At 37.3% G+C, this 21,646-nt stretch overlaps 1 protein-coding gene across 2 annotated transcripts; it reads right to left on the bottom strand.

The window, feature by feature from the left end:
• Window positions 1-1,558: 1,558 nt before the first annotated feature.
• ASB8 (ankyrin repeat and SOCS box containing 8) lies at window positions 1,559-20,606 on the bottom strand. 2 transcript variants are annotated; one of them, XM_087956446.1, is made up of 5 exons: window positions 20,339-20,590; window positions 15,515-15,626; window positions 13,246-13,406; window positions 6,152-6,256; window positions 1,559-5,107 (listed from the first exon to the last, which is right to left on the bottom strand). In XM_087956446.1, the coding sequence occupies exons 3-5, from the start codon at window positions 13,360-13,362 to the stop codon at window positions 4,478-4,480; spliced, it is 852 nt and encodes a 283-aa protein (XP_087812572.1). In that variant the 5' UTR covers window positions 13,363-13,406; window positions 15,515-15,626; window positions 20,339-20,590; the 3' UTR covers window positions 1,559-4,477. The 2 variants fall into 2 exon arrangements, with proteins under 2 accessions (XP_087812572.1, XP_026529731.1); XM_026673946.2 differs by lacking the exon at window positions 15,515-15,626 and having other exon boundaries at window positions 20,339-20,606.
• Between the last annotated feature and the right edge of the window lie 1,040 nt (window positions 20,607-21,646).

Here is a 21,646-nt window from a genome sequence, read left to right as displayed (position 1 = left end):
TTATTGTTGTGTCTTTCCCAATCACATTTTCTTTCTTTATCCAGAGTAAGCACCATTCAGATTGGCTTAAAGGGAACACTGCACCTGCTGTATATAATCATCCTCTGCATTTTTTTTTACGTATGAGAGAAAAGCAAAGCCACAAAGAAGCACCACCCACTTTGCGTATCTGCAAGGATAGGAGTTTTGCTCTTTGGGTGAATGCTTACGTAGACATTAAATTGGTGAAACCTATATAGGGCAGCTCTGGTGAAGTGGTGACTGGGTTTAGAAACGGCTTTCAGAATACTGGCAGAATGACACATTTGGTTGTTTTTTATACATGCGAGTAGGAGTATGGACTAGTAAGTAAATTGGCTCGTTTAGAGAATATTCGTGGTTTTCCAACCTCACAAAACTACGATAAGATTAACGTGTGAACAGAACCGTTGCCATCATGATCAAAAAATAAGTGCATTTAAAAATAAAGGCGGAGTTAAAAAGTTCCCAAAATACGTGGAAAAGCCCTTTCAGCAATCATGATTTTTAAAGTGGAAGAATGAGCAGGAGGAACACCAAGCTTAAACTTTTTACCAAAAGAGAATAGCTTCCTTGGGGAGTTAGGTTGCAGTGGATGGATATTCATCTCTCATATAATCCATTAATTTTCCTGGGCTATTCACAGTTGCACAAACCGACTGATGTGTGATGTTTCCTGACACCCTAACATCTACTGTTAAATTTAGGAAGGGACAGACCATTTTAGCATGACTAAGTTCAATGTTCACAACTTTCTTCCATTGGTGTTTATGGAACTACCACTGTGGAACTTTCTTGAATACTCTGGAAAACCTACAGCAGAGCAGGAACCTACGCTGAGTAACCCTGAAAGCAGGCTCAAGGGACAAAAAGAAAAAGAAAAAAGAAAAAAAAAGCCAACATCTGAACAATGGATGAAAATAAAGGAGAGCCACCAATATATAGACTTTAGTGTGTAATCAAGATGAATGGAAAAGAACAGCTACAAAAAGGGAATTTAACATTTGCCCTTATGACTAAAGTAAAAGTCTTTGTGGGTTTCTCCAGCAGAATTATCTACCATAACATACTTCTGCTAATATTGAATGGAGGCCTATGAAATACTTTAACAATAACTTTAGGAACACAATCCAGCTGTTGATTGGTACTTTTATTTTGTTAAGAATCTCCCTATTATTTGGATGTATTTAGCCCCTTTCACTAAAGCTACCATACTCACAATGTGGTCCATTCATATTATGTTTTTGTTTTGGTGAAATCCATCTAATTATCATTATTGAACTAGTTCACCTTGTTCATCTATCCCCAAGTTTATATATCAATTCTTGAAATTTCATAATCAGAATTATCACTATTGAGAAATCAGTGTACCCACACATCTGGTTGAATATGAGCTGGCCTATATTATGAATATAAAAATGCGGACTTAAGCAGAAGAAATCAGTCAACTTTCTGCTGCAGATAGTCAAGAAGAAAAATAACCATATAATGCATTCTTATGAAGACATAAACAACAGAATAAAAACTCCCCAGTGCAATATAAATTTAATGAACAAGCTTTTAATATCCAAGTCATCTGCGCACTGAACAAGCATTCCTCCACAATCAAGCACTTCAAAAACAGTACTTTGAGCTTACAACATGTTTTTTCTTGTAAGCAGATCCAGGGGAAAATTGAACCATTCTCATGCTGAATTATTCCTTTGGAATTTGGGGTAGAGGTGTAAAACAAAGAACAAAATTGTTTTGAAATGTTCCCCAAATCATCTTAGTCCAGCTGCAGTTCAGCAGAAAATCTGAAAAGTGGTGCTTCTGGGTTTTGGTTAAACCAAAATTTGAATCCTAGAGTGATTTCCTGAGGCAAAGAAGGCAAGATAGTTTGCTTCATTTCTCCTCTCCTTCTACAAGTGGTTTTGTCCCAACTCTTGTATTGAATAAAACAAGTCCTATTTTGTATATGGTATATGGTCCTAATCTCCAAAAACGCATATTTCCACTGTGATGGCTGACTATCCAAATGTTCTATGTAGAGAATATTTTTTCACATCCTTATTTCTATAAGGCTGTGGCATGCTAGTATTATTAATTTGCCTAAGAAATAAGAAAGGAAACACATCTGAAGAGAATGATGGCTCTGTTCACATCAAGTATCATAGAATGTATTTCAACAATTAATATAATCATTTCTACGTTGTCTAATTTTCAAGATGGCTGTTTAGGGTTCTAATTCCCATCTCCCCTTCTTCAAAATAGAAGTGAGGATATTATCCTGAGCAGACAAGAAATACTCCAGGAATCAATGTGAGAGCCAATACTCCAATCTTAGGAGAATAGCCAAAAAATAATTTAAAAGGGCATATTGTCGGAAATTACAATTCCATTTCTGAAACTGAATAGCAGATAAAATAGTGGTTGTAATTACAATGCCCACACACCCAGGCCATTGGACTTGCTCAGTGATGCTCTTGGCACGTGTCTAACGGGTAATTGGACCTCTAAGACTTGTATTCTCAGCTCCCCTACATTCATAAGATGCTGCTTCATTTGTCCGAACCAAGATAATTATTTGTGAAAGAAACATACCTGCAATTTTACATGTCTACAATTTTACATTTTAAGAAATGGCAGATATAGCCCTTAATAAATTAGACTTGTCAAACCCCACTCCTCCCATTTTTCATTTTCATTAAAACAGAGGAAGGCAACGGAAGCAAAAGGAGCCTGCCACAAAACAAGCGGATTACAATCATAATTGTATGGCAAGAAAAATGTATTTTAACTTGTGTCCAATGGAGAAACCCACTGAAACGTTTGAAAGATGCCTTAGCTTTTTCAAAAATGAATACTTTTTCTTTGCCATTTCTTCACAAGGGCACACTAGAACTGTACAATAATAAAGAATGTGCTGGCAAACCAGAAGCTGACTATAGTAGATAGTGCCATTGTTGCTAGGCTCAATATAAGCCTAGTAACATTTGTCTGGAGCTGCAAAGTACAGGAAGTGAAAGAACATTCTGGAAAGCTTTAAAGCGGTGAATAAAATATGTACATACACCGTGGGCAGAAAAGATTTCCTCATCACTATGCAAGACACAAAACTGCCATGATCATTAGTATGCCTCCAGAACAAGCACCACTGAATTACTTTTTTCAATTTATTCAGGTAGGGCAACAGTTTCTACAGATGGTCGTAATGAGGTGAGAGTATGGGGAATTAGTCTGACTACAGATTTCTACACATACAAACCAGTACTGTAAACAAAAGGCTGAGTTAAAAGCAATATCTTTTTTCATTGTAGGATGTTTGTTCTTTCCTCACCCAACCCACCTCCTTTATCTTGTCATAAATTCCTCACCCAGGCCGAAGCAACACACTTCATCATCTCCTCCTCAGATTTCTATCACTTTTTCCTGTGATATAAACAGAGATGGTCTAAAAAGCAACAACAAAAGATGAGCCAACGAAAGTGGACAAAGTGCAGCACTCAAGATCCTAAGATGACGCCCTGGAGCAGGGGTGGGCACACGCATATTGGCATGCACATGACTCTTGCTAGTGCCTCCTTAACAAACCAGTGTCTTTTCCTGGGCTCACCCTTGCCAAGCAAACCTGAAAAATTATGCATCTGAGTTAAAGACGCATCAATTGTGCACTTAAATACAGTCCAAAACACCTGACTGGCATCTCCTTAATCGGTACTCTTTGGAATCATATGGCTGTTTTAAGAAGTAGAAAGGCCAAATGCATATCCACACCCACTCTGAAGAACCTTTTTGGCTTTGGTTCCCAAAGCGCTAGGATGCTCTGTTCTTGGTTTTTAAAAAGAGCTCTTGCCTTTCTGAGCATCTCTGCAACTGGATGTGAGAATCTCAAAGAAGCTAATGTAAAAGAGAACAGCCCTTAATCTCTACAGGACCTGATCAGCTCACCATATTTATTTATTCAGATTCATTAAGCCATTACATTCCTGAAAGGAAATCATTTATCAATAAACAAAAAATATATGAAATACATATGTCTTAGGAGAGTCTAAAACTAAGACGACGACTGGATTACTCAAATGCTTTGATGCATGTAATGAGTTTAAAGGAAGCAAATTGTTGCCGTTCTTCAGCCTCCTGTTTGTTTTGCGGTGCTAGGAGACAACTGGCTCTGTGAATGTTTCACTGAGAACAGAAGTCATCCTGAATTTTGGAAGTGGTCTTCTTCAGGAGGTGGAACACAGACGTGTTTCACTTGGGCCTCCTGGCCATAAGAAGCCAGAAGTCCTTTCCTAGCCTCCTTCACTAAAGAAAGGTCAGAAGGATACTATAGCAAATGGAGAAGCTAAGGGAACACACTGGACAAAAGCGCAGATGTCACACCAGCTGACTCCTGGAGCTACATCTCTAAAATGCCATGTCCACCATGGCTCACCAATTTGCTGGTTAATACAATCCTATGGGGGGAAGGAAGCCATCATTTAAGCAAGACGTATTCTTTCAAAGATTCTGGCAGAGGCAGTTCCTTCACTGCGTCTGGTAGGAACTGCATACCCAGGCTGTGGCGCACAGCATAGCGTGAGAGTGTCTTCAATGTGCCTGGGACAGAACATAGCGTGGTAAGCTTTTCACAAAGCTGCTGATCTCGCATCACCTCGCGCGGCATCGTGCCGTTTTTCCTCAATTCGAAGTGTCCAATGGCTCGGTGAAGGAGATCAAAGCAGGAATCTTCCCTCTCGGTGCCAAGTCCTCTGACCAGCAGGGCAACCAGCCTTGAAATTGGGGTCTGCCCCTTCATGTTGACAATCCGGACCTCAGCTCCGTACTCCAGGAGGATGCTGACGCTCTCCAGGTTGCCCTTCATTGCTGCCCAGCTCAGAGGGGTGTCGTCGTTATAATCCAGAGCATTGACAAAGGCCCCGCTTTCCAAAAGTGTTCGGACACATTCCGCATTGTTTTTAAAGGCAGCCCAGTGGAGTGGAGTGTCCTTATTGCCATCCAGTGCATTGGGATTTGCCCCATATTCCAACAGGATCTCCACACAGGTCTCATCCTTCTCAGCTGCATAATGAAGGGCTGTTCGATTGTAGCCATCAAGGGCGTTGACCTGAAAAAACAAGGTGCTTTCAGTGTGATTAAGAGCTATAGAAAAAAAATGATCCACAAGCTCCATTAATGGGGCAGAAGAATCCTTCCTTCGGTTCAAGCTTCCATTAGGACTCAGCACTCCGTCAGGCAAAGCACTTTGTACAGTATAGCAATTTCTCTCAAAATACAGATCTTCTTTCTTGACTACTTAATCTAGAAGATCAAACCTCACAAATCTGCAAAGAAATGACTTTTCTATCCTGACTTTACATTGAGAAATAGGATCTTTCTGATAGTTCAGGGTTCTCTATTATTTATGCCTAGCTGATTATTGCTCTCTGTAGGTGCACCTGACTAGCTTTTAATGCCAGGAGGGATTAATCCTTGCCTTAATCTAGCATAGGCAGTTCTTACATTCCCTGTCTGTCTCCACAACAGGTTGGTTGAATTGCATGATATAATCAATCTCTTAAAGAGGCTGAGATGTCTCATTATAAGATTTTTAGAACATATTTTGAAACCAATGGGTTTGGTTTTTTTTGCACATTTAAATTGATGTATGTCTGTTTTCTCTCACTATGAAGAAATTTTCTATATCTAATGACCAATGTTGAATTAAGCTTTATCTTTATTTATGAAAGAAAATTCACTGTAATACAACAGTTGAGAAAACTAAAACACAAAATTCTGTGGCAACAGAATTAAGCGACAAAAGAAATATAAAAGCACTATTTGAAAACAATTGCCGGGATACAAATGATACAAATCTCAAAGAGAATATGAGATTCTGAAATATACATCCTCCTTAAGTACAACAGGGCAAAGTACTGTTATTCAGAAGGATATTTCCGATTGGAGCATTTTATTTCCCAGTTTTTGCCTTTGAGAATATGTAATATTTTTCAACCTCAAAGCCAGCAATAGCACTACAAAATACTATACAATCTCAAATCCCATTAAGTATTTGATAAATCCCATTAAAGTATTTGATAAATCTAATTATAACCACTGGCATAATTGGTTTCCTGAATTTGTTTTTCAAAAGGCTTGTGCTTCTTCTTACCTGAGCTCCTTTTTCCAACAGCAGCTCAATGCAATCTGCATCAGCCACCATGCAAGCACAGTGCAATGGTTTCAGAGTACCATGCATACAGTTGACATCTGCTCCCTGGAAGAACAGAGGAGAAAAAAAATGAAGGATACTCATTATGTACTTCTAATCCACCAGCCATAACCATGACAGCACTTTTACACAATCAACTTGCCATTTAAAAGCAGGAACGATTAAGGCATTTTTAATTTATGAACTGAAATACACAGACTGAAATTAAAAAAAACAAACTAGTTTATCATCAGGCTCCTTGTGTTTATTGCTAATTTTGTGTTATCTCAACATTTCAAAAATAGTAGTGTCATAGTGGTGAATATGACAGATATTCAACAAGGCCTGGTTCTTCTGTTTCAGACAGCTTGGAAAAAAACCAAAAACAGGATTGTCTTTATATTTTTACAGGGTACACTGTTAATAGATTTACAACTTAGCTGGATTAATTATAATTTGTTTCTTTTCTGTTTCTAACCCATTTAGAGGACATACACATTGGGGAAAATACTCCAATATACTAAACCAGACTTTTTCAACTTTGGTCTAGATCAGGGGTGACAAACTTGTGGCCCAAAGGTTGGATGCGTCACATGCTGGCCCTGCCCCCACCCGGTTTAGCGAAGGGGAACAAAGTCCCAATACGTCACGCGGCACTGCCATGACGCCACAAGTTTGATACCCCTGCTCTAGATGAACTGCTCAGTGGCAGTAATTCTGACATTTTCTGTGGATTATAACAATCTATTAAATTTAGACTAAGGATAGGAAAGGTCTTTTCTTTTTTGGTACCTTTGAGTCAATCTTGACTCCCCACAGCTCCCTGACTACAAGACTAGCTACAAAACAACTTATATAGCAAAGCAGCTGACAGTATCAATCAAGCTCAATCAAGCATCTCAGCCCCTCCAAGAACTGTGTAATTGGAAACTGCTTGACTATTGCAATTTGACACTGAGAAGTATTCCTTGAAGAAGAAAAACCTAGGCTTACAGAAGCTTGAAAAACATGGATAAATACTATAAACTGTCTCCTTTCTAACTGGAATAAGTCATATTCCTTTAACTCCCTGTTTTATAGAGCCATGCATGTATGACAGGAAGCATTATAGACATTCTTTAAAAACCGTCCGCAACCATTCTTCAATGCAAAATCTTTTCCCAACAAGATAATCTCCAAGATGTGAGGTCTGCAACTTGGAAAGGTAATGCAGACAGGAAACAGTTCTAGCGTACATGGAAGACAGCAAATTAGAAGTTACTGTCCTGGAAGTTACTTAGCTGGAAAACATGTATGAGAATACAGGACTATACCTTTTCTATAGCAGCTCTTCAAATGTAAATTTTTTTGAGGGAGCGAGTTCAACTCCAGTGAGTTTTAGGTGAGTAACTAGAAAAACAGGGTTTTGCAAAGGCTTCTGACATATTTTAAAGTGAAAAATGAATTCAATTGCTGAATTGTAGGTTTTTTGGGGGAGCTTTAGTAGATGGAAAGGTAGCTTAGAAATACTATTACAGCTGAATTTGTGACAAAAAAGTAAAAGACGAGGACTAGCAGAAACAAAAACAGCCAATTTGATCTCTGCAATTAGAACAATTCTTGGAACTTCTATTGATACATATAGATTTTTTTTTTAAAAAAACCCTAAAATATAGTTGCACAGGTCATAGCATTAGTATAAATGTCTAAGAATCTTCTTTTCAAAAATCCTTACATACTCAGATAAGCACATTTCTATCCGCTTGAGAAAGATCATATAATGTCTCTGTTACATAGCTGCTGCCTTTTCTAAGACAACATCTCCTGTAATCCGTTTTCTCCTACACAGAGGTGGAGGAAGGAAGAGACATGATGACTGTTTCCTACTGCTGAATGGTATTATACTGCAGTGACAACAGTAGGAAATAAGAACAGAGTTCGGACCATGATACAGAGGGATGCAGTTTCCATGCCAATTCTGGAGCTGCTAATTCCATGACAAAATCTTCAGGATTTTTCCCCCCCAGGAGAAAGTTAAAATCCAAACTTTACAATATTAGGCATTATGCAAATCGATTCAGAAAAGTATTTATATTAAAGTGGCATTATTTTTAGATTGTTTTCCCACCATTTCCTGAACTGTGACACACATGATGATGCTAGAAATCCAGCAACTCCTTAAAGACCTACCAAATTTAAAACACACTATTAGATACTAGCTATTAAATATGATAGTTTTCAGTTTATTCACACTTCTTCCCTAGATTTCTTCACAACCCAAGGTTACATCTTTCTCTCACAAGAGGGGCAAGACCATCATTCTCCTAACTTTGAACTTCCACCACAATGTCTTCCAGTACCGAGACCACAATCCCATCAGCATGGCTATCTGATGCAACCAGGCTTAAGAAGGCTATTTAAAGTTTTCTTCCCACGCTATCCTGAAATCAATTGCTGTTAAAAATCAATTGCTGTTAAAAAATGCTGTTATCTCAGCTTAGTGCCTTCTAATGAATTCTAAATATTACCCTTTGGTGTATAAATTGTGGTTTAACATCGGCTAACCCTTGCTATAAAAGACACTCTCTAATTATCAAAGGTAATATGGAATATATAAGCCTTTATTCCATTCATCTCTTAATAGCTGTATATTAAATTGATGTATTGAATAACCAATATCTATAGAAACTAATAGTAATTTTTTAGTGTTAAAAGGTTTAACTAGTTGTTCTAATATCTTGGATGTCTCAGAAACTGAAAATGCTGCTGGTCCAAACAATGTTAACAAATGTTGTACAGTAGTTATAAATATTGCCAATGAATTATATTTGATATTTATTTCTTAGCACAGAATTTTTAAAATTCATCCTTATCATGATATCAATTGGTTTAAAGTCAGTATCTCTATTTTCATCCAATTTTTCCATATCATCATCTTTTTCTCAATTTTTAATGTTGGGCTTCCCCACAAAGTCAGTGGGAAAAAGGATCAAATCTTGAGGGACTTCTGGTTTGAGTTCCTTCGCCGACAGACCGAAACTGCGATTGTGTGCGGTTTCGATCCGTGCTCGCCGCCAGAGCGCCCTGAGCTGGCTGGTTTCGGGGCTAAGCCACCCCGAAGAGGTGGTGAAGAGGGGGGAGACTGCCAGCAGGGTTGAGGAGAGCCGCATCTCTCCTTCTCAGCTGGCCATTACTCCCTTTCTCGAAGGCAGTTGCAGCAGTGGTCAGAAATGGCCACCTCAAAGAAGAACTCGACCAGAAAAGAATGTGCAGGAGGAAGATAAGAAGAGAAAGTTTTGGTTGACCGGGTTAAACTGCAAAAGCAACAACGCAAGGTACCCTGGAATTTAAACTATAAAAAAAATAACATTGTTCCCAAAGAAGATTTTGAAGCAGCGAAGGAGAGAGGGAAGGGAAAGGATTTGGGGTTTTTTTCTTCCCTTCCCTATACTGACAGCTAAGAGACTTAAGCAAGAAATTGAAAAAAAATTCACTTTGACATCAATAGGCATTTAAGCTGAAAATAAAATGTCAAAGGGATAATAAAGATTTCTGGATACTTAAAAGCTTTTAAAAGCAGGAAAGGAGAGAAAAAGAATAAAAGGGCAGGATCTGGAAAAATGGAGGAGACTGCCTGGAACTAAAAGGAATTTACTGTGAAACCTCAACAAGATTCCTAAAAGATACATTTTAACTGAAATTTGGCAACAAAATAATAGAACTCCAGGAAGAGAAAGTAGAAAAAAGAAGCAAGAAGAAATAGCTTTGGATTATTTGGATTAATTGGTGATCTTTGGATTTTTGGTTATTGCATTTAAATGACTAAAATCAATCGGGTGGTTGTTTAAAAGTGTTTAAAATGGCACCACTTTTAGAAGAACTGAAAATGGAACTTAAAAAGTACAAAGAAGATGCACAAGAAGGGAGATGTTCTTTTGGCTTCGTATTTCAACTCTTAGAAATGGAGATCTGGAACTATGAGAAACAACAAGAAACGCTTGCAGAAGAAGAAGATTGGGACAAAGAAGAAGCCATCTTTAATGATCAAGTAATTTTATGTGGGGGGGGGAAAAGGAAAGGGGGGAAAGAGAATGAAAAGTTTAAGATTTGAAAAAACAACCAAAAAAAGAATAGTTTGAAAAATAAATATAATATTAGAAAGCAACAGAAAAGGGGATTACAGAAGAGAGAATTAGAAGTAGAAAGACAAGGGGGTAAAAAGGGGAGGGAGAAGAGGGGGAAGAAGGAAAGGAAAAGAAGTTATAAAGGACAGAAACAAGATATAGAGAAACAGGGAAAAGGTATAAGAATTTAAAGTATAAGCCTGTTTAGAGATAATGGGTGAAAACTTAATTGTAAAAGGGATACTGCAAAGGTACATAAGATAGTATTGTTAGAAATAATTTTAGAAAATATGATTAAAATGATGGATAAAATATTTATTGTAATCTAGTGGAATGTTTGTTAACAAATAAATGAAATAAAGTGAATGAGAGAATTAAATTAGGGAAGGATGGGAACATTTTAATTATTATTAATTATTTATAAAATATAAGTGAAGATAAATATGGGGAAAAAAAGAATTATGGAAAGTTTATAAGTGTTCCCAAGGAAGCATGATATTTAATTGAAAAGAAATGTTAAAGATTTTAATGAATATTAATGATAGAATTGAATTGGAATGAGTGCTTTATTTACATACATACATACATACATACATACAATCCTTTTTTAAGAATATAGTGTGTATTTTAAGAGTGTACCAAGCAGAATTCGATTGGAAGTTATGTATTATAATCTTAAAGGTATACATTGAAGCTTAAATAAGAGTTGAATGGATAAAATTAAAAGATATAAAGGTGTCATACTCCTATTAGAAACTACAGGGGAAAATTTGTTTAATGAGAAAAGATAATATGAAATTGAAACAGGACAGACAAAAGTAAAAATTTAATGATTTGAATTGAGATGAGATAATCCAAATAAAGTTGAGAAAATTAAAAGAGGGGAAAAACTATGTAGAAAATGTAAAACAGTAATAAGATAGAATAGAACACAAAAATGAGCATGAAATTGAGTTTGTGTCTGTATGAAGAAGTGATAACCCGGGACCATGCTATTTTCAAAAAAAGATGTTTTATTTGTGTTATGTTTTTTTTGTGAAAACCCAAATAAAATTTTCAAAAAAAATAAATCTTTTTGCTTATGGACATTCCATAGCTTTCTAACTATAATTGTTTCCAGAGATACTAGAGGTCTAGTGTATTTAGATCTTAATACTATCCATCAAACCAAAGCTGCAATATATGTATATTCCAAGTTGCCCAACTTGGAAACTTAACACTAATTGTTGGCTTCCAGTATTTAATACTTGGCAATAAGCAATCCTGATGATAGAAGCTCACGTCTTCAGAGGATAATATTCTCTTGGATTATATATTTAGTATCTGCAATTTGACAACTGGACAATATAAATGGATTCTCTGTGCCCAGACTGATACTATAATAATGGAATGATAAATTTATGGCCCCATTTACTGAAGGAACAAAGTCCTGATTACACTTGCTACTTATGGATTCCCTGCAGACATACAGTACTTTGTATGGATAATGAAATACGGGACTGGTTTATACAAAATACAGGTTAAAAACATTTATAGTTATATAAGTGTATTAGAAATAAAATACACTTCTGTAACTATAGAAATATGTATAGAAAGGCGCAGACCACCGATAAGGGTGAGACAGGAGTTTTATTTACACACACACACATATGTATTTACTATAAGTATGTGTATATGTGTGTGTGTATTTACTAGTATGCTTTATTAGATAATTATACATAGAATTGTAACTTTTACTGTTGCAATGACATATTATGTATTTTTTTGTTGAATTCTTTTCACTTTTTAAGCATTTGTTATATTTTTTATAATGCATGTATTTTTGTGTTTTGTTCCTTTTGTGTTTTTCTTTTTCTGTTATTTTTTTTAAAAAAAACCTTAGCATCTTCCAGAAATCTAACACTATTAGGGAATGCCAATATGGAGGAGTACAGTATAATAATAGCTAATTGTTATGAATACCACACAAGTTTAAAAAGCTTCTTTTAATCCTTAAGTTTCTCTAGGTTCCTAAGATTTTTGTCAACTCATAAAACATTCCTATGCCTGTTTTAATAGTTGCCATTAAAAAAAAGGGGGGGGGAGGAAATCTGGAAGAGCAGTGCAGCAATTTGAAATTGAAAGTACATTTCAACACTTATCTTTAAGATTGTAACTATACTACCAGAGCTTTTGCCCAAGAATATATTTAATTGGAGAATGTGATTGATGACACCCAGCCCATGAAAATGCTTAATTGGAGAATCTGATTTATGAAACACCCGGGGGGAGGGGGGAAACAGGGTCACAGGTGACTGTAAATTATGTATGTCAGAGTTGGCTTCATACAGGGCAATGGCAGTATGTTGCCTCTAATAAATCCTTTGAAGTTTTTTGAAGTTTGGCTCGAGAATCATGATTTAATTAGGGTGATAATTGCTAGAATCCTGACAATTTTAAGATGGGGAAACCAGTTCAGGGGTATTAATTAAACAATGCCAAAAGAGTTATCCTATTATGATCTGAGTCTCAACAGAAATTATTTGATCCTAGAATTCATCTAATACTATATGGAAAATACTATTTATAGGCAATCTCTGTAATACAAAATCTTGTTACCATCGTTTCCTTCTGATATATGATATGCTCAAGAGAAAGAATCCCAGATGAGTGACAGTCATCACTTTTTTCAGTGTTGTTGTAACTTTGAACATTCATTAAAGAAATGACTGTAAGTGAAGTACTACCTGTACTAAGAGCACTTGAAAAGGACGGGTCTATATTCTCTATCAAACCTGATAAATTTAATTTAGGAGGAAGAAACAGGGTTTTTAAAGTAACTCCAAAGAAATCATTACTTAAAACTGCAACCTACACAAGCAAAGTCAGATTTGGTCTTCTAGATCTTATATAACATTCCCAAAAAACTTTTAAAAAAGCAACCAAACACTTGTCTTAGCTTTTTTCACCTACCCTTCTTATTAGGTCTTCAACATTGTCATGTGGGAAGGATCGGATGGCTGCGATAGTCCGGATCAAGCGCTCTGACAAAGAATATTTACTCTGGATGCTCTGCATAATATACCACATACTGGAGTTCAGTTTCCTTGGTTACTTTACATGCTCCAAGATGCCTGAAGAAGCACACACAAAAGAAGAACTTTTTAAAAATACAATTTATTAAAAAAAAAAAACCTATTGCAGAATTCCCATCAAGATATATGTTAATAGCATTAAAAATATCATCAGATTGTTACATTCATTAACCTTTGATGGTGAGGAAAAATTAATCAAGAACAACCTGAGGTTTAGGAGGTGGCTCAAATTTATCTGTACACTACATGTATAACTAAAACATAGTATCTTCCAAATTAATCCATTCAGATAATCAACTGGTATTGACAGATATTACAGAACTATTAAGAGACATGATATTCTACGCTTCATGCAAAATGGATTACTTGCATTGAAATCAAGAAATAAAGAGAACAAACTGATGCAAAACATCTTGAGAATAAAATCTGAAATATTATTAAAATAAGAACATTTTGGTAATTTGGTTGAATTATTTATTTTAACTATTTTTTTTTCTAGGCTACCAGGAATACAATTATCTCTGCCACGTTTCCAGCAGTCTTTCCTACAAGGGATCATTCCTACAATGGATCATTCCTACAATGGATCATTCCTACAATGGATCATTCCTACAATGGATGAAGTCTGAACCTTGAAGGTCCTTCTAGAGCTCTTAACACCCAAATATACAAATGAAAATAACTAGATGTTGATGGCCTCACTTTAATAACCTACCTAACTGAACTAGTGAAAATGCTATGTAGGATCAGATTTGGTTATTACTAATCTCAGAGCTGCCTAGGTAGATAGATAAGCAGGCAGACAGACAGATTCCATAGGAGACTGACAAGAAACCTCAGATGTAGATTGAGAAAATAAATAAATCCCAGTAGATAACACTGGAAAACTACTTCCAAACTGTTGCTAAGAAAGGTCTATAAGGACACCAGGAGATGAACTAAACTCAACAGAGACTTGGTTAGATTACTGAATTGGGATTATCCTTAGAGACCATTCTGAAACACCAATTATTATAAAATACAGCCATAGAAGCATAACTGTTTGTATTATACCCTTTGTATTATATACCTTTACAGGCTACCAACTCATTTCCAGTCTCAATTCAAGGTCCTCAAACTAACCTATAAAAGTCTTCCCAAGTCTGGGACCACAGTCTGAACCTTTTCACATACATTCCTATCAGCAACTTAAAGAGTTCATTTTTGAAGGCCCTACTGTACTTGCCTTCTTAGGCTAAAATCTGACAACTGGTTGCCTGGCAGTGGATCTTCTCAGTGGTAAGAATATCTTCCCCATCATAGTGAAGCAAACCTGGTTCTAACTTTAGAATCTTTCTAACATGAAGCAAAGTTATTTTACTTCCTCAAGCCTTGTAATATATTAATATGTTTATACCACATACAATATTTTAAATGCATGCTTACTGTCTATGTTTTCATTGTTAATATATTCCATTTTAATTACTACAAGCTAATAGGTGTATTTTTTTACGTTTGTAAATATGGAAAAACTCTGTTTTGAAGGCTAATAGGACAGGACATCATTATGAAATATCAAATTTGTAAACTAGGCAACAAGGTTGCAAAACATCCCCAAAAAGGTGCTGACAAACCATAACTCTTCTGTATCAAAATACCATGTTTGTATTCATATAATCACCAGGAATCAACTGGTATTTAAGCTTTTTAAAACAAAATGTTACAATAAACGAATTGGATTAAAATTTCTAGAATTTTTAGCCAGCATGATCAACAGATCTGGAAAAGGTTGATTTAGATTATTTGTCGAAGAAGTCAAAGATATCTCACATGTTTTATCGTACTGTGAGTTATACAGAGTTTATAGGTCAGTGTATACAATTGTGCTCATAAGTTTACATACCTTGGCAGACTTTATGATTACTTTGCCATTTTTCAGAGAATATGAATGATAACACAAAAACTTTTCTTTCACTCATGGTTAGTGTATGGCTGAAGTCATTTATTATCAATCAACTGTGTTTACTCTTTTTAAATCATAATGACAACAGAAACTACCCAAATGACCCCGATCAAAAGTTTACATACCCTGGTGATTTTGGCCTGATAACATGCACACAAGTTGGCACAAAGAGGTTTGAATGGCTATTAAAGGTAACCATCCTCACCTGTGATCTGCTTGCTTGTAATTAGTGTGTGTGTATAAAAGGTCAATGAGTTCCTGGACTCCTGACAGACCTTTGCATCTTTCATCCAGTGCTGCACTGATGTTTCTGGCTTCTGAGTCATGGGGAAAGCAAAAGAATTGTCAAAGGATCTGCGGGAAAAGGTAGTTGAACTGTATAAAACAGGAAAGGGGTATAAAAAGATATCCAAGGAATTGAGAATGCCAATCAGCAGTGTTCAAACACTAATCAGGAACTGGAAAATGAGGGGTTCTGTTGAAACCAAACCATGGTCAGGTAGATCAACTAAAATTTCAGCCACAAAATTAAAATTTCTAAAATTTCTCTGCCAGGAGAATTGTTCAGGATGCAAAGAAAAACCCACAAATAACTTCAGGTGAAATACAGGACTCTCTGAAAACACGTGGTGCAGCTATTTCAAGATGCACAATAAGGAGGGACTTGAAGAAAGATGGGCTGCATGGTCAAGTAGCCAGAAGAAAGCCATTACTACACAAATGCCACAACGTATCCCGCTTACAATACACCAAACAGTACAGAGACAAGCCTCAAACCTTCTGGCACAAAGTCATTTGGAGTGATGAGACCAAAATTGAGTTTTTTGGCCACAACCAAAAACGCTACAGTTGGAGAGGAGTCAACAAGGCCTATGATGAAAAGTACACCATTCCTACTGTGGAACATGGAGGTGGATTGCTGATGTTTTGGGGATGAGTGAGCTACAAAGGCACAGGAAATTTGGTCAGAACTGATGGCAAGATGAATGCTGTATGTTATCAACAGATACTGGAGGAAAACTTGCATTCATCAGCCTGGAAGCTGCGCATGGGACGTGCTTGGACATTCCAACATGACAATGATCCTAAACACAAGGCCAAGCCGACCTGTCCATTGGCTACAGCAGAATAAATGAAGGTTCTGAAATGGCCATCTCAGTCTCCTGACCTCAATATCATTGAGCCACTCTGGGGAGATCTCAAACCTGCAGTTCATGCAAGACAGCCCAAGAATTTACAGGAACTGGAGGCTTTCTGCCAGGAAGAATGGGCAGCTTTGCCATCTGAGAAGATAAAGAGCCTCATCCACACACACCACAAAAGACTTCAAGCTGTCATTTGTTGTAATGACGAGGCAGTCGAGTTGTTTGATCATGAACAACTGAATTATGATGATCTTTATTGGAGTCTAGTCTTGCATTTATACACATTTTTAGTTATCCTCCATCACTGGTTAACTTTGGTTACTGCTTAACTTTCGTTGCTGTTTAGCACAGTAATCCATACAATTAATTATCTCTAGTTAAAGTCTAACATATGTTTACTTCCTCTCTCTAATCCTCCTTTAGATTAGTGACTTTGTTTACCTGAGTTGTATTTGCTTGGAAACATTCTTTATCTGAGGTTTGCCATCCGAGATTGGAACATTCCTGCAATTACAACTCTACAGTCATTGATGTTAAAGGGGGCAATACACCCTATTAAGGTCTGGGGTATGTAAACTTTGATCAGGGTCATTTGGGTAATTTCTGTTGTCATTATGATTTAAAAAGAGTAAACACAGTTGATTGATAATAAATGGCTTCAGCCAACCACTAACCATGAGTGAAAGAAAAGTATTTGTGTTATCATTTATATTCTCTGAAAAATGGCAAAGTAATCATAAAATCTGCCAGGGTATGTAAACTTATGAGCACAACTGTATTCTCCCCTTACTAGAGAGATTGCCAGGGAGGGCAGACAATTTTTATGTAGGCTTTCTCCTCCAGGACTCAAACCCAGCTATTATGTGTACAGTGGCAAAATACTGTGTTGCTGCAATGTCTACAAGAAAAAAATTGGTTACAGAATTATAGCTGTCAATTTGTTCCAATTTTTGGAGGTATAACAATCTTTGGAAAAATGATATTTACATATATACTTATTGGCTTTCCACTCATATAAACCAGGGAGTAACCCTAACTGTTTGAGAACATGTATTTTCTTAACAGGGATATTATCCACTATTAATGTACTATAATGTGTCAGTACTATTTCTTTTACATATTGTAAATAGTGAAGTCTATTGCTGGTCTAAGACTGTAATAAAGTTACATTCAATTCAATTCAATTCTATTCCATTTGTTCCTCCTAAAAACTATGGTGTTTCACTGGAGACTATTTATATTCTATGATTGACATTGGTTTCATAAACACTTACATTTCAAAGTTCTTGTTTTTATTCATAATTTTGGAATTTGGACTCAAGCACATCACTTAAAATGCAAGCGTCCTTGGTTGCAGAATTACTACTTTGACCACATTTTAAAGCATACTGTATTTCTGATTCCATTCTTGTTTTTAAATTTCAAATTTTAAAGACTTAGAAAAACTTTATTGTTACCTTGAATGTACATTAATCAGCATACATTAATATGAAGTTTCGTTGCATATAGGTCTCAAAGAATCACCGCCTCCAATTTACATATATAACCATGACATAATAAATAAAAAATTATGCATATACTCACATATATTACAGGAAACTCCTAATAATAAAGCATGCAAATAAACAATTTAATTCTTCTATTTGAAGACTTGAACTAATTATGTTCACAATTTGACAGTTTGTATGTAAACAATCCTTGAGGCTATGTAATCATTGTAATGCAGTTATCACACTTTTTTTATGCTGCAAGAAAGGTGAAACATTTGATAGCACCAGACCATTTTTAAATTCAGTTTGATGCTGCCACTGAGGTCATTGCAATAACCTCAATTTTTTTTTTTCATTTTTATGCTGCAACAAACCATACAAAGAACTAAATAACAAAGATAATACAATATGATAAACAAGATAGGGGGAGGGAAAGAGTATTAATGCATATGTCTGGTAAACACAGTCAGGAGATTGTGACTACTTCCAGTTAGGAATGAGCTGAAACAGAACTTGCTACATTGCAAGACAACCATTAGCAAGCCCATGAGAAATTAATAAACAAAAAGAAATCTGGACTGTCTCCAGGATGGCTGAGTGTTCCTACATGCATCAACCAAATGGCTCCAAGGTACACTAAGGAAAAATATTTCTTCTGCCTCAATATACACAACTGCCCTTTTCTGTCACACAGCTGTGCCAATCACAAGTTGCTACATAACAACCTGCACCTCTGCTAAAATCACTGTACTTTTGCATTTTAGCTGATCTATCAGAATCAGCCCACCTCCCAAAAATAAAAGCAGAACACTTTTTAAAAGCCAAGTAGGACTTTCTGAAAAAAAATTGTAGCCTTCAGTGTTTGAATACAACATCTGACATTCCCAGCCATGTGGCCAGTAAGCAAACATTTCAGTTAACTTCTAACTTGAGAAAGCTTTTTGGAATATGTTGTGTCTTACCTCCAAGTGTCAATTAACTTTCTAGGTGCAGTTTGCTTTAATACCATCATTTTGTGAAATAACACAGGAAGTTCTCATTTAAAAAGTACTGTACCTTAGTAGCCTTCTGTGACAGACAAAACAAATTGGCGGGAAAAGAGTTGGGATAGTCATTTTTTCCACTAAGTCTAGTTCTGAAACAAGCTAGCAGCACCTAGCAAATAAACTTACCAGCATCACACCTGTCTATTATTTGGATGGGAGACCACAAGGACATCCCAGGGCTATAGGCTTGATTAAAAAGTGTGTGTGTGGGGGGGGGAACATACCAGAAAACAGTCATAACAAACCAATCAAAATTCTGGGAGCAGCTTTTCAGACTAACAATTTTAAGATAGTGGGGGTTAACTTTTGCTTGTTCTAAACAAAGCTGATAAGATAGTTTAGGAATTTTCTTGGAAAAGATACAGCATAACTTTTGGCTGCAGTCTCTGCAATATACAGGCTGTACAATTCTTTCAGTCTTCTCAAAATGTCACATTGTTGGCACTTGGTTAGAAAAAGGATGTCCATTTGTATGTTAACTTCCTAAATTTTATGGATTTCCACTTCATCCAAAATTGGTTGACACAAGAGTCACAGGAGAGTGGTGTTAGTCTACTATGGTAATCCAGAAGCCAGTCTCTTGTAATGCCTTAGCATCTCTTCAGACTAAACAAAATGCATTAGCGTGTGTTATATATGTGCATGGGTAGATATATACTTTCTTTTGAGAGCGGACAACATAATTTCTTTTTTAATGTGGGCCGGTGTACTTACAGTAAAAAAAAATGACATTAAAGCTTATCTTACAATGCATTAGTCTGAAAGGGCACTTTATCAGACTCCTGATTCCTGGTTATCACAGACTAACAGGCTTTTTTCTCTCCACCTACAGTGTTATTGCTAAAGAAAACAACGGAGCACAGCCTTTTTACATTTTACAGAGGGAATGAACTCCTTCCTTGTACACACAATACATATAGGGAGCAGCGGTCATTTTGCCCAAGGACGGGAGTCTCTCTTGCTTCTCGAACAGCTGCTTGCATGTGTGTGTGTGTGTGTATGTGTATGTGTGTGTGTGTGTGTGTGTGTGTGTGTGTGTATTACCGACACAGAGGACAGGCATCCAAATTACAGCTAAATGCTTATTTTCAATGCCACCGTTTGGATCAAAGGAACAACATTACGCGTTCGGAGAAAAACAAAATCGTGACCAAGAGGAATCCTCCCAACCCGAGGGAGACATGACAGCCTACTCCCTACCAGATTGGCTGGAGATCAAGAACATCATCTGTAATCCTGCACATGTGGCGGGAGCACCGCCGGGAGTTATTCCCCCCCACACACACACAATCGCCGCAAATAGACGGACCCCCGCTCTCCCTTCGCCCCTCCACACGGTCGGCCTCACCTATCGCCCGGGAGGCTTCCTTCCGTCGAGCAAATGACCCCTGGAGGGCGCAACCACAGCCCTGGCCACCACGTCACTCCCCGCCGCATTCCCCGACTTGGCGCCGACGTGACCGCACGCCCTCGCCTGCTCGGAAGTTGGACCCTCAGAGACCGGAAATCATGGACAATGGACAGCTAGAGCGACCGACTTCCCGAAACCCCGGACACGCGCCTACAAGTTGTCGCGCCGATCTTCCCCTCCCTCCCGACTTCACTCCCCCAGTCTAGCAAAAGCCGTCCCTTTTCACAAATGTCTTCCAATCATTTCAGCGAATGGCACACAAGCCCCGCCCTTCGCTGCTCCGCCTTCCAATCCTCCTTTGAGAATGCTTCAGCCAAGTGTCTTAATTCGCGGGGAAGTTCGAGGTGGTTTTTCGCTGCTGTTGTGGGGGCAACCAAGCGCGAGATGGGTCTGCCTGGAACAGGGTTCTTAATTTTTTTTTCCTCTTCCCCTTTTGGAAAATTATGGAACACTACAAAAAAAAACCCACATTTTTGTTTGCATGCGTTATGTGGAAGGTTTGCCAGTGCTATATTGATATTTACTATAATAAAATTTAAAATCGATGCGTTTGGGGTCCCTGCTTCTCACAATTGTTTAATCGGAATTTAATGTTACATTGTTTTTCGACGTATGTTGGCACATAATGTTGATTTCAAGGGCCTGTGAGTGTTGGAGAACCCTAAGGGATTCTCGGACGTTTTAAGAAACACGCTTTTAGAAGTGGCATTGGATTCAGCGGAACTCTTTTCTGCCTTAGTTTTTAGAGTCAGGCTCGTTTAGCCCAGTCATTTGGTTCTGCCTCTGTGCCCAACTCCATCCATCCATCCAGCAACCATCTTGCAACAACCCAAATGATTTAGTTTCTCAACTAGTTTATGACTTAGCTAAGTTGCAACTTCTAGACCAGGGGTTCCCAACCTGGGGTGCTCGCACCCCCTGGGGGTGCGAGACGATATTCCAGGGTGTGCGAGAAAAGTCCAGGCAAATAATAGGTTTTTGGCTATATGTTGGCATTTTTATTTATTATTTATTTCAGGGGGTGCGAGGTTCCAGTGAAATTTCTTTAGGGGTGCGGGGCGAAAAAAAGGTTGGGAACCACTGTTCTAGACAATAGTTAACCGGATACTTTCCCCCCTCCATGATGCTTCAATAAGAGTGAGTGAAACGTATTTCAGATTAGAGCCCCGTTTTTTGCACAGGTGACAATATCGGATTTTGAAAATATGAGCATCTCACAAGATAAAGGTTACCCATTCGCCAAGT

This window comes from Notechis scutatus, chromosome 2 (genome assembly GCF_049901735.1).
Source record: "Notechis scutatus isolate UNSWTSFEM ecotype Mainland chromosome 2, rNotScu1.2, whole genome shotgun sequence".
NCBI lineage: Eukaryota > Metazoa > Chordata > Lepidosauria > Squamata > Elapidae > Notechis > Notechis scutatus.
The sequence above is the reverse complement of the archived record's forward strand: the minus strand, read 5'-3'. Positions and strand labels throughout refer to the sequence as shown.